Raw genomic sequence first — 12,470 nt, 5'->3', positions numbered from 1 at the left:
CGGAAAAACTAGCATTTGGGCTAGGTCAGACACTTCTGAGCAACCAAAAAGGCCAAGATAATTGGCCAGGCTTAAATGGCAGCGGACTGGAAAAGCACACATTGGAGGGCGAGAGAGAAGAATCTGTATTTTCTTCCCCCTTGCCACTGCCTAAAGGATGAACTGTCCAGAGGCACTTTTTTTTCAGCTACATTATGGCCATTTTTTTCTTTATGTCAAACCTGCATGTCTTACACTGCTTTAAAGCAAGATCGCTAGCCCCTCGAGTAGCAGCGTTCTAGGCTTCTCCTCTTAGCCAGCGTGCTCAAGGTAGACCCGGCTGCCATTTTGATCAGGCCCTTCCAACGTTGACAAGGACTGATGGGAACTTATCAGTGGGACACTTTTGAACCCCAGCGCCGGGATTTTTAGCATATCCCCCCTCCATTGCCCCGGTGTGTTTTTGTTGCCCTGTGATGTGCCCACCCTGGGGGAAAGGGGGGGGGGGCAGTCAGGGTGGTGCTGTGTTGTTCACTTCAGAGATGATCAGCCTCCCCTCAGGGTTCTGTCCTCAGGGTTCTGTCCACATCGCTAGGCTAATGTCTTTCACCTCGCTAGTACATTGAGGGTATTACTTGGTTCTAAGCAAAGAGAAAGGAAATTGAAATGTTTATATGGAGATAGATACGCAGGGGACATTTTGAGTGACATGCGACTGTGTGTTATTGACCCTGTTCCCTACCTGTGTCCCTCCTGGCAGAGATGGGATCCCTCCATACAAGCTGGGCACCAAGAAGCAGATCCAGCGGGAGATGCACCGCAGCGTCAAGATCAACGGCCTGGTCTCGCTACCCCACTTTCCCGTGAGTCCCGCTTCCTGTTTCTTGATGTCTGCTGTCTTTATACACAGTGTCTTTATATCTTTAAAACTCCACAAACTTTTCTCAATCCCCGTTTACAACCGGTTCCCTTTCTCCCCGGGGGGAACTGTGTTTTCTTCTCCTTCTTTTTATGATGTTGTGATAGAATACTATATTCCCCCCCCCACCTGCTCATTTTCCTATAAAAAGTCAGGGTAAATGAAAGGGGGGATTTGCATATCACTTATTTTCTCTCCTGCTCAACCCCTCCCTTCCTCCCATCCAACAGCTGACATTTTTATAGCTGTCATATATAGACCCCTGTTGCTTTACTTCCTTGTTTTTCACCTCCATAACTTAGTCAAGAATGTTGTAAATGCATCATGTAAAAAAAACAATAAAATACAAAAAAATCATTGATAATTTAATGATGATGGTGGTGGTGATATTGAGGATGATTATCATTAGAGGTCAGGGGTCACAGAACCGAGCCTTGTGATGCTCCCTAAATCAGCCAGCTTACTACTCAGCCCTGTGCTTTGATCATGGCGATGAATGAATGGGACCCAGGTTGCCTGGCCTCTTTATTGACAACCTCCAACAGAGCCCTCCCCACACACACACACACACACACACACATTTTGTGACAGTAGCCCCCCTACCCCCAACCCAACCCCCATATGGCTCTCACCACCCCCACTGCCTGTAGTGTCATGTGCAAGCAGGGGTCTCTAAATGCTTGGTACTTCACGGCACAGCTCCAGGGCTTTGGAGTGGTTAGATTGACACCCGTGTCTGAAAACAACCAATGCAAATAGTTTTGTCGTCTTCCCTTCACAATGTGTTTGTGTACCGTCTTGGTGCGTAGGGAAGTCTTTGTGTGGGTGTGTTGTGTTGTGTAGGGAGGGTTGTAGCCAAGTAGAAGGGGCCCTTGTTGTCTGCTCTTCTCTCCTCGCTCCCTCCCTTCCCCACTTGCTCTCCTTTTAATGTCTCCCTCCTGATTTGGAGATGGCTCGGGCTCCCAAGATGCACCAGCCCCAGGCTGGGGGGTCTTCCCTTTCTTCTGTCTTCCCTTCATCGTCTCTACAAAGAGATGAGAGGAACAACAACAACAAAAAAAGAGAGAGTCAAATCCAGAAAGCCAGTGAGCCACATAATAATACAGAATGGAAGATGAGAGAAGCCGGCACATATAGTTAGAGAGAAATAGGATAATGCGTCTACAGTACCTCAGAGGTGCCCTGCGTGCAGTCAGGAAATAAATGACCACTTCCCCCTCAGATCTCCCCGGTATTTGACTTCTCTATCCTTCCACCCTCCCTCCCTCCCTCCCTCCTCCCCTCCCTCCACTCCCTCCACTCCCTCCCTCCCTCCTCCACTCCCTCCCTCCTCAACTCCCTCCCTCAATCCCTCCTCCCTCCCTCCAATCCCTCCCACCCTCCACTCCCTTCTCCCCTCCCTCCCTCCCTCCACCCCACCCCTCCTTTTTTCTTCTTCCTCTTTTTGTTTTAATATTGTCTCTCTCTCTTTTTTTTCTCTTCTTTTTTTCTCTGCCTCCGACTGTCGATATCTGTCTTTTTTTATTTTATTCGGGGAGATTTAAAGCCGCATGTCCGTCCCACCCCAAGGGCTGGAGTGTTTGATGTTTGACAAGGGCCCCTTTTGAAGTGTGCTGACTTCAGAGGCTGCCTCTGCTGATGGCTTGGTCGGAGTACAGAGGGAGCAGGCGGGGGCCCTCCTCCTCGGAGCCAGGCCAACTGCTACCCCGCCAACGGGGCATGCGGTGCCAAGGACAGCGGGCATGGGGGGTGTATCGGGCTAGGGGTTAGCCCAGGGGCAAGGGCATCAAATGAGGCCTATAGAGTTAGAGTAGAGGGCACTGGAGGAATCAGGGGGCAAACTAGGGACAACTAACTCACACTCACTCAAACACACACTCAAAAGTGTCCTTCCTCCCATCTCGCCCCTACAGAGGACACACAGGCTGCCTAAGGAGATGACGCCGGTGGAGCCCTCGGCCTTCGCCGCCCAGCTCATCTCCAGACTGGAGAAACTGAAGAGGGAGCAGGACACCATGAGCTCCCTGGAGGAGAGGCTACAGCAGATCCAGGAGGTAAGAACCCCCCCCTTCCCACTACATTGGTACAACCCACCTCACCTGCAATGAGCTTTGGAACGTTCCATTGCAACCTAGTTTAGGTGACTCTCCAGTCCTGAACCCTGTCTTTGCTACCTAGAAAGACAATGTAGCTAGGAGGAGCCATGTAAGAAGTTAGTGTTGGAGCTAGCTAGCTGACTCTTCATCCTTGATTCAAAGAGACTTTGCTTTGGAAAGAATTGAACTGACTAAGGCTCTGCCGTGCAGTTTAGCGACTTCTTCTCTGAAAGTCTCTTCTTCCGAGGAAGTTTCAAACTTATGTTTCTTGACGCACTTGAAGTCTCTTCAAATGGTTAGCGCTTAGCGCTCAACTCTCCAGTGGCGTATTGCTGAGTGTGTGTCATGCCGGTCTCTTTGTGTGTCTGGGCTTGCTGTGCATTATAGATGAAGAAAGAAGAAGCTAGCACAGAAACCGAGAGTCAATTCAAGTTACGCCATAGAGTTTCTCTCAGCTTACTTCACAAGGCAATACAGTACATGGTGTTCGTCGCAGCGTTTGCGTTCCCCCGCAAATGTCATTTGGTTTAGCAAGCGAGCAATGTTTTATATTTGTAATGTTATGGACTTGAGTAGGTTATATTGTCCCTGTTCTTCTATATTGCGTCCACGTTGTAAAGCATTACGTCTTTGTGTGTGTGTGTAGGAGGAGGAGAGGGATGAGAGTGACCTCCCCAGTGCCGTCCCGCTCCACCACCCCCTGCTTCACCCCTCGTCCGGCGCCGACGAGGACGCCCAGGCCATCCTAGACGAGCACCTGTCCCGGGTGCTCAAGACGCCCGGGTGCCAGTCGCCCGGCGTGATCCGCCACTCGCCCCGCTCGTGCTCTCCCGACCGGCCCTCCGCCGCCTTGGTCCCCTTCCTGGGGCCCTCCTATCCGGGGGCATCCAAGGGCCCGTTGGCTGGGAGCAGACAGTCGACCAAGCACATCCACCACCACTACATCCACCACCACACCGCCACCGGCCCCAAGAGCAAGGAGCAGATCGAGGCCGAGGCGGCGCAGCGCATCCAGTGCCTCTGTCCCCCAGGGGGCGCCGACTACTCAGACTTCACCCCCGGGTCAGTTCACGTACAATATCACCTGTACCGGGGTCCGTTCCACATCAAGTACACTACATTTACTTTAGAGTTGCTCTGGGGTTATTTCACCTACACTTCACATACGACCACAGTTACCTTAGGGCTGTACTTGGGTCAGTGATGTAAACTGTTCACTTCTCTCATGGATATGTCTCAGCATAGCGAGTTATGAGGGCTTTCCGTGAGTTTCATTTTAGACTGACGAGCGGCATTGTTCCCGTCACTAGTGCTTGTTGTAGATGTAGCCTCTCCTCCTGGAAGAGTCCCATGTAAACCCTCTCCTCCTGGAAGAGTCCCATGTAAACCCTCTCCTCCTGGAAGAGTCCCATGTAAACCCTCTCCTCTCTGTCTCCCTCCGGCCACTGCAGCAGTTTGCCCAAGCGGCCAGGGAAGCCGTGCGAAGGCATACGCCTGAGCCAGGCCAACGGCGGCGACGGGGTCACGTCCCCGCCCCACCTGCCCCTGGACGCCACGGACCGCTCGCAGAACGTCTGGCAGTGGATCCTGGAGAGCGAGAGGCAGGGCAAGAACAAACCTCACGGCGGCACTCCGGGCCCGAAGAAGAGCCACCTCCCGGACCCCTCCACGCCCAAGACGCTTCCCGGCCGAACGCACTCTTCCTGGGGAGTAGTGGGCGGCGTGGGGGGTCACCTCCGTGGAGGTCACCATCCGGCCCACCCCTTCATCCAGGACCCGGCCATGCCCCCCCTGCCCCCGCCCAACACTCTGGCCCAGTTAGAAGAAGCCTGCAGAAGGTTAGAGGAGGTCTCCAAGCCCCCCAAACAGAGGTAGGCACACACACACACTCATATAGCCCCTCTTTGTCCTAGCTTGCGATGCATAGTCAATTTACAATGAGCCAAATGACTCTCTCCAAATTGAGGGGTTTTCTGAAAATGTTTGACTTCAGACGACTGTTGAAGCCTACACCTGTTTTTCCAGTGTTTACCTCCCTCTGTGACGTGAACACTGATGCCGTCTATCTCATTCTGTTGCATCTCTTGTCTTTCTCTGTGGCTGACAGGCATTCAACGTCCAGCCTTCAAAGAGACAGGAGTCACCCTCTGCCTTTCCCCAGTGGATACCCGCCTCTGATCAGCCCCGCACTTCAAACAGACGAGTGAGTTCACCTCTCTCTCTCTCTCCTACTCTCTCTCTCTCTCTCTCTCTCTCTCTCTCTCCTACTCTCTCTCTTTTCCCCCCCAGTTGCTCTCGCCGTCTCTCTTTCGCTCTGATTTCCCCTCGATAGGGATATTGTGAGTCAGCATGTCTCTCCCCTTTGAAGTCCTCTGTTCTCCCTCCGCTTTTAATCATTTAAGATTAAACATGATGGGTGTAGTCTGACACAGTCCTCTCGTATACACACACACACACACACACACCAGCGGATACACAGACGTACACATGGAAGTTAATGACCCCTGGTTGTTATTTTGGCCCTCTCTTCGCTACCTCGGCCCTGTGTGTGTGTGTGTTTTTGGGGCAGCTTGGTTGTGTTTGATGATAGGGCCGTAGCCACCTGACTACCAGGGTCTTTTTGAGATTTAATTGGCTGACCTTCAGCGGGCCAGCTGTCTAAGGCTAGCAGGCGCCCGCGTCTGAAGTATAGGACCCCGAAAAGTGAACGAGGAAGTGTGTGTGTGTGGGATGAAACGCACAGACACACACCTGTAGTCGGGTCAGGTTCACCTTACCTGAGCTAAATCCTCACTAAGTTCCGCGTGTTCAGTTCTGCCTAACTTCCCGACCAACAGTTACACACGGCCCCGTGTTAAGAGTTTCGCCTAAATGACTCAAATATAATGTCAGCGTGAAGTCTTGGCTATGGCTACGGTTATGCTTTCTCTGTCTAATGTGTTGCTTGTCGCTCTGTTTCCAGGTGGAAAGAGCCAAAGAAGTCGATTAGCGGCGCGAGCGTGTCTGGCTGTGACCTGGTGGTCACCTACTTCTTCTGTGGCGAGGAGATCCCCTACCGCAGCATGATGAAGACACACAGTCTCACCCTGGGACACTTCAAGGAGCAGCTTAGCAAAAAAGGCAATTACAGGTGAATGTCTAGACTAACACACCCACACACACCTGTAATACACCTCTACGGGTAAACACACACACACACACACACACATCTTTCCTGCACAACACACCTTTAATGTACAACTATAGGTGAACACACCCCTTTCAAACACACATTTCATGCACGGCACACGCTCTCTTTCTGAAGAGCAAGTGTGTGTGTGTGTTGCCTATGTACATGTGTGTTTGTGTAGGGACTAAATGTGTGTGAAAAGCTGGAGTTCCCAGCTTTGTATGTGGAGTAGTGGGAAAGAAGAATAGAACTCTGGCTGGGTGGGGGGTGGGGTTGATCCACTGTACAGAGAGGAAAGGAAAGGGGGAGGTTGATCCACTGTACAGAGAGGAAAGGAAAGGGGGTTGGGGTTGATCCACTGTACAGAGAGGAAAGGAAAGGGGGGAGGTTGATCCACTGTACAGAGAGGAAAGGAAAGGGGGAGAGGAAAGGAAAGGGGGGTTGATCCACTGTACAGAGAGGAAAGGAAAGGGGGGTTGATCCACTGTACAGAGAGGAAAGGAAAGGGGGGGGTTGATCCACTGTACAGAGAGGAAAGGAAAGGGGGGAGGTTGATCCACTGTACAGAGAGGAAAGGAAAGGGGGGTTGATCCACTGTACAGAGAGGAAAGGAAAGGGGGGTTGATCCACTGTACAGAGAGGAAAGGAAAGGGGGGTTGATCCACTGTACAGAGAGGAAAGGAAAGGGGGGTTGATCCACTGTACAGAGAGGAAAGGAAAGGGGGGGGGGGTTGATCCACTGTACAGAGAGGAAAGGAAAGGGGGGGTTGATCCACTGTACAGAGAGGAAAGGAAAGGGGGGTTGATCCACTGTACAGAGAGGAAAGGAAAGGGGGGTGATCCACTATACAGAGAGGAAAGGAAAGGGGGGTTGATCCACTGTACAGAGAGGAAAGGAAAGGGGGGGTTGATCCACTGTACAGAGAGGAAAGGAAAGGGGGGGGTTGATCCACTGTACAGAGAGGAAAGGAAAGGGGGGTTGATCCACTGTACAGAGAGGAAAGGAAAGGAGGGGGGTTGATCCACTGTACAGAAAGGAAAGGGGGGTTGATCCACTGTACAGAGAGGAAAGGAAGGGGGGTTGATCCACTGTACAGAGAGGAAAGGAAAGGGGGGTTGATCCACTGTACAGAGAGGAAAGGAAAGGGGGGTTGATCCACTGTACAGAGAGGAAAGGAAAGGGGGGTTGATCCACTGTACAGAGAGGAAAGGAAAGGGGGGTTGATCCACTGTACAGAGAGGAAAGGGAGGGGGGTTGATCCACTGTACAGAGAGGAAAGGAAAGGGGGGGTTGATCCACTGTACAGAGAGGAAAGGAAAGGGGGGTTGATCCACTGTACAGAGAGGAAAGGAAAGGGGGGTTGATCCACTGTACAGAGAGGAAAGGAAAGGGGGGTTGATCCACTGTACAGAGAGGAAAGGAAAGGGGGGTTGATCCACTGTACAGAGAGGAAAGGAAAGGGGGGTTGATCCACTGTACAGAGAGGAAAGGAAAGGGGGGTTGATCCACTGTACAGAGAGGAAAGGAAAGGGGGGTTGATCCACAGTACAGAGAGGAAAGTACAGAAAGGGGGGGGTTGATCCACTGTACGGAAAGGAAAGGGGGGGGGGGATTTACTGGAGTGATATTTGGTTCACATCTGCTATTGATTTCCATAGTAAGGCACTCTTAATAAGGATGGCTTTGAAGTCCAGGCCTTTTATTCTGTGCACAGACTCAACACGCCACTGCGAGGCCCCCAAATTCCTCCGCCTCCCAAGGATTACATCAGGCAGAATCACGGGCACCTTTTTTTCCTTCTTAGATTCAGTTGTGTGTTGATTTAACATTTTGAAGAAGGGTTTGCACGAGTTGTCGAAATGACCGGTGTTTTGTTTCGTTGTTGAACGTGGCTATGACTTCATCAAGTTAAGAATTCGAGAGGGACGGAATCGTTTCGCACAATGTCTCATTCAAGGAACCTACACCTAAAGGGGACACTAGAGTATAGGTTGTAGCACACCAAAGAGACCAACTATTCCCGAGACATCAGTATCTCGATTCTAAAAAATAAAAAAAAACATCCACATCTGCCTGTCAGTCCGAGCTGAACCCATCCAAACAACTCATCACACCCCCCACTATACCGTAACTCTTCCGCGGGAAAGAAAGGGCGATTTTGAAGCCGATGGCTCTAACGGCTCAGAATGTGTGGAGTTGGTTCATTTCAACATGGCAGGAGAGCAGTACTCGGCCACGCTGCCAGACCATATCGCTGCCAGACCATATCGGTGCCAGACCATATCGGTGCCAGATGTTACACAGAGAGAAATCCTTTGCCACATATAACACGATCCAATGGAAATACTCCTTTTCTCTCCCTCCCTATTCTCCATCTTCACTTCTTTCGCTCTCTCTTTCTCCCCCTTTCTCTCCCCCCCTGTTCTCTCGCCCGCTCTTTGAAAAGAAGCGCCAACAATGCCTTTTGAACTGTTTGTTGGTGTAGATGGAGCCCATTCCTTTAAAGAGTAGGGGTTGTGATTGAAATGGCAGGAGACACAATCCTCTATTTCGATTTGATAAAACGCCGCGAAGACGCACTTCACTAAGGCCTCTCTGCCTCATTAGTTTCCGTGTCTGTAGTTTCAGCGTTCAGGCTTTCAGAAAGGTTGTGGGGCCTTTTCTTTCACTACAGCCTTCAACCACGTTGAAAATGCAACATGCCAACAAAACAAAAACACAGCGACACCCAACCATCCAAACCACACCCTAGCAGCTGTACGACGCTTCCTCAACCCTCCCTCGCCATTAACCCGCCGTTTGCCAACCCTCTCTTTAAGTACCACTAAAAACACGAAAAAGTGGAGGGTTGAAAAAACGTGTTCTTTTCTCCACGCGCTACACGTGTTGTTTGTCTGACTTGTAGGTCGGCCGTCGCTCATAAAGACAAGGGGGGATTCCAGGGCACAGGCATACATGGGTAAAGTGAGGCATTTTCCATTACAAAGCTTATCATTAAATCTCCCCCGCTGGTCATCACTGCCTGTAAGCTAGGGGAGAAGAAATCATTAGGAAAACTAGTCAGTAGACTTCATAGACCTGAGCCGAATCAACCCTGGGACTTTGGGGGGAGGGAGGGAGGGGGTGGTGAGGGGGAGGTGACTCCTTGACCTCTCAGGAGACTGTCTGGATTGGTGTCCTCCTCCTCGTCGTCGCGGGGTGTCGGCCTTCGGGCCCGGCCTGCGTCCATTTTATCACACCCACGGAGGGGGTCCGGGAGACCTGCTCCCCTCTTCTCCTCTCTTCCTCTCTCGCTCCTCTCTTTCCCTCTCCCTCTTTTCTCTGCTGGTGATCGGAAAGCTGCTCAGAGTTTCTGTGTGTGTGCGTGTGTTTTATTGCCTCCCTCTCTGTCTTTCTCTCTGTGTGTGTCTCCATAGTTGTCTCTAGCAGTGTGTTAGTAGGTGTGTGTGGGGCGTGCAGTGACAGGCAGACTCTCAGGCACCTGAAATGTCAGCCCCAGTGAAAGGAAGGCCCTTCATTTGACAGTAGGGCACAATTAAAAGGCCAGGCTAGACAAGGGGAGCTCAGTGCTAGGGGAGGGGGGGGGGCTTAAGACAGGAGAGGAAGGGGGGGGGGGCTTAAGACAGGTCCTAATTAGCCCTTCAACTTTAATGAGACCTTCCAAGACAGATAGGCATCTGTACAATGGCCGGCAGTCAAGTTCCTTTAGCTCCCTCCCTCTCTTTGGTCTCCGCTGCTGCTGCTAATTCTTTGAAATAATCACTGTAGAGCTCAACCCAACCTGGCAACCCAAACTAGTTGGAGTGGTTGGGGTTGCCAGGTTGGGTTGAGTTCTGTTTGTTGGTGGTGGTGCGTAATGTCGTCAATCTTTTGTTCTTTGAAGTGAGAGGGATGGCGCTGAACTGTGTGACCTAAGGCAGTTTGGTTACGGGTTTGAGTCATCGTGTGTGTGTGGAGTTGGATGTATAGGTGTCGAGAAACTGTTCTCATGGTACAAATACTATTTTTAGCACTCGCTCGTCCATAGTGTCAAGTTAAAGAGGAAGACACCATGCTAGTTGTTTTTTTACTCTCGAAACACATTTTCTGACCATGCCCCTCTCTCTCTCTTGTTTCTCTCCAGGTACTACTTCAAGAAGGCCAGCGACGAGTTTGAGTGCGGGGCCGTGTTCGAGGAGGTATGGGAGGACGGCGCCCTTCTGCCCATGTACGAGGGCAAGGTCCTGGGTAAGGTGGAGAGGATGGACTGATGCCACCCTTATGCCCACCCTTACCCAACCCTACCTTACCCATCAACCAAATACCCAACCTCCAGGGCACAGACTGTCGCGAGGAACTGGAGTGATTGACTTGATATGGGGGGAAACGCTCCAGACTTTCTTTCCTACTATTAAGCTAAATAAGAGTTAATATATCCAGCACAAGAGGAGTGTGATTGAAGGAACACGAGCCAATGAAGTATGCCGAACCCAGAAGAGGCCCCCCTGACTGTCTTAACCAATCAGCCTTAGAAACACAAGGGAACGACACTACAGACAGAGAGAGACGGCGACTGGAGGCCTCTAGGCTCCCTGAATTTAACCACTGAAGATGCAGATGACTGTTTGTCCAATACGAGAGACCAACGTTGCGATTAAATAGTGGTAACGTTGTGAGAACGTTGCGTCGCTCCCTGGTCGCCTGCAATGGACTGGCGACAGCGCCAGAAGCCCCGCAAATGCCACCACCTGCTCTTATAACGTTGTGCGAATGTTGTGCAAACGTTGTTACAACATGAAACGTCTATACGTGTGCGCATACATACATGGAAATATGTGTGTATATACATGTATTACATTATATTGATGCGTTCTTGTCATGATTTGAAGGTTTGTGTATTTATTGAAAAAAAGATCCTCGCCCTCCCTCACCTTCAACTTGTCTACCCACCACACAACCCAACCCACCCAACCCAACCCAACCCAACCCTGTCCCCTCACGTCCAGTTGATGGACAAGCTGCTTCGAGTATTGGGAGAATACTGTGGTGATTTTTTTTTTTAAATGTACCTTGTAATGTCACAAAGGTCATGACACTAGTCTAGTGCCCCCCCCCCCCCCCTTTACCCCTGTCCAACCTCACTATACCAGGGGTCTGCTGAGACTGAACCTTCCACTGTCGTAGTAAACCAACCAACCAACCCAGTCTTAATATATGCTGCTGCTGATATGTCTTCTCTTCCGTTTGTGAGCCGGAGTAAAGAGTCGTTGGTTGTCTCTCACTCCAGCGCCGAGCTCTATCCTTTTTTTATTTTAGGTTGTTGTGCCTTTGTTTGTGGACCAGAGGCACCACACAGGGAAAGACGCGAAAGAGAGATGAGAAAGAGACACGAATTAGGATGAGATGAACAGAGAGGACCTGGAGAAAAGAAGTGTTTACAGTGAGCACACCAAAATAACCTTGTCGCGCTTCTATTGAAATGAACCACCTCTCCAGGAAGCAGTGGCTTAATATCGCCACGTTTCAAAACTGCTTCCGTTCCATATTTATTAGCATTGGAGAGAGAAAAAGAAAAGGAAAAAAAAAAAACGTTTTAAGAAATGTTGCTCCAATAGCTTTTGAATGTTGTGAAAAGAACATCTTCAAAGACGGAGTTCCTTGTATACATTTGTAATTATGCATTTTATTTTTGAAGTATGGATAAAAGGACACAAACACTATTGCTAGTGTTTTTATGAGTACAGCACCTGTGCCTACATGGATGCCATACCATGTACTACCCTGATTCAGGGTGTTAATAATTATTCCCTTGGTTTTCAGAAGGGGTTTTTATGTTGAAAATATTATTTTTTTAATGCATTTAATAGTATCCTGTAATCATGTCATTTGTTTTTACGCCACGGCTTTTGTGTTGTTGTTTTGTTCTATCTAACCTGTAAATTATACATTATATACAGAGTTTCATTTAAAGATTTACATGGACCTATAATTATTGTAATTATTAAGAGATTGTAGCCTTTATTAAAAGTTTTACTATTTTTCAAATGAAAATGGCCGCTTTTGTTTGTCTGCTCATTTCTGTTGCTCGGTTGCAAACGAGAACGGGGGATGCTTTGATTTACGTGATAACGACAAAACTCTCCTCTTTTGGAGAAACATTCAAGACACAAGTTGACATTTTGACCTATTTCTTCACTCCGATGGAGCTCTTCATTCAACTTAGGATTCCATAGTTCTGTACAGGATTGGAATCTGTCTGATCCAAAGAGTTTGTACAAGACAACTGCAGAATGATGGGGCTCAATACTGACGGAAGTGGGCATTGTG

The 12,470-nt window shown here is 49.8% G+C and overlaps 1 protein-coding gene across 4 annotated transcripts in view; it reads left to right on the top strand.

Annotated features, from left to right (window-relative positions):
- The window catches only part of LOC115104415 (axin-2-like), a 20,677-nt gene extending 8,479 nt beyond the window's left edge, over positions 1–12,198 (top strand). For 3 of the 4 annotated variants that reach the window (XM_065006296.1, XM_065006298.1, XM_065006295.1), the window contains exons 4-10: positions 740–842; positions 2,812–2,952; positions 3,641–4,056; positions 4,446–4,865; positions 5,102–5,197; positions 5,957–6,124; positions 10,288–12,198. In XM_065006296.1, the coding sequence (XP_064862368.1) occupies positions 740–842; positions 2,812–2,952; positions 3,641–4,056; positions 4,446–4,865; positions 5,102–5,197; positions 5,957–6,124; positions 10,288–10,414 (1,471 nt within the window). In that variant the 3' untranslated portion in view covers positions 10,415–12,198. The remainder of the gene's footprint in view (positions 1–739; positions 843–2,811; positions 2,953–3,640; positions 4,057–4,445; positions 4,866–5,101; positions 5,198–5,956; positions 6,125–10,287) is intronic. The other variant, XM_065006297.1, reaches the window with a different exon arrangement.
- The last annotated feature ends 272 nt before the right edge of the window (positions 12,199–12,470 follow it).

This window comes from Oncorhynchus nerka, linkage group LG21, assembly GCF_034236695.1.
Source record: "Oncorhynchus nerka isolate Pitt River linkage group LG21, Oner_Uvic_2.0, whole genome shotgun sequence".
NCBI lineage: Eukaryota > Metazoa > Chordata > Actinopteri > Salmoniformes > Salmonidae > Oncorhynchus > Oncorhynchus nerka.
Note: the sequence above shows the minus strand (reverse complement) of the source record. Positions and strands in the feature narration are given on the sequence as shown.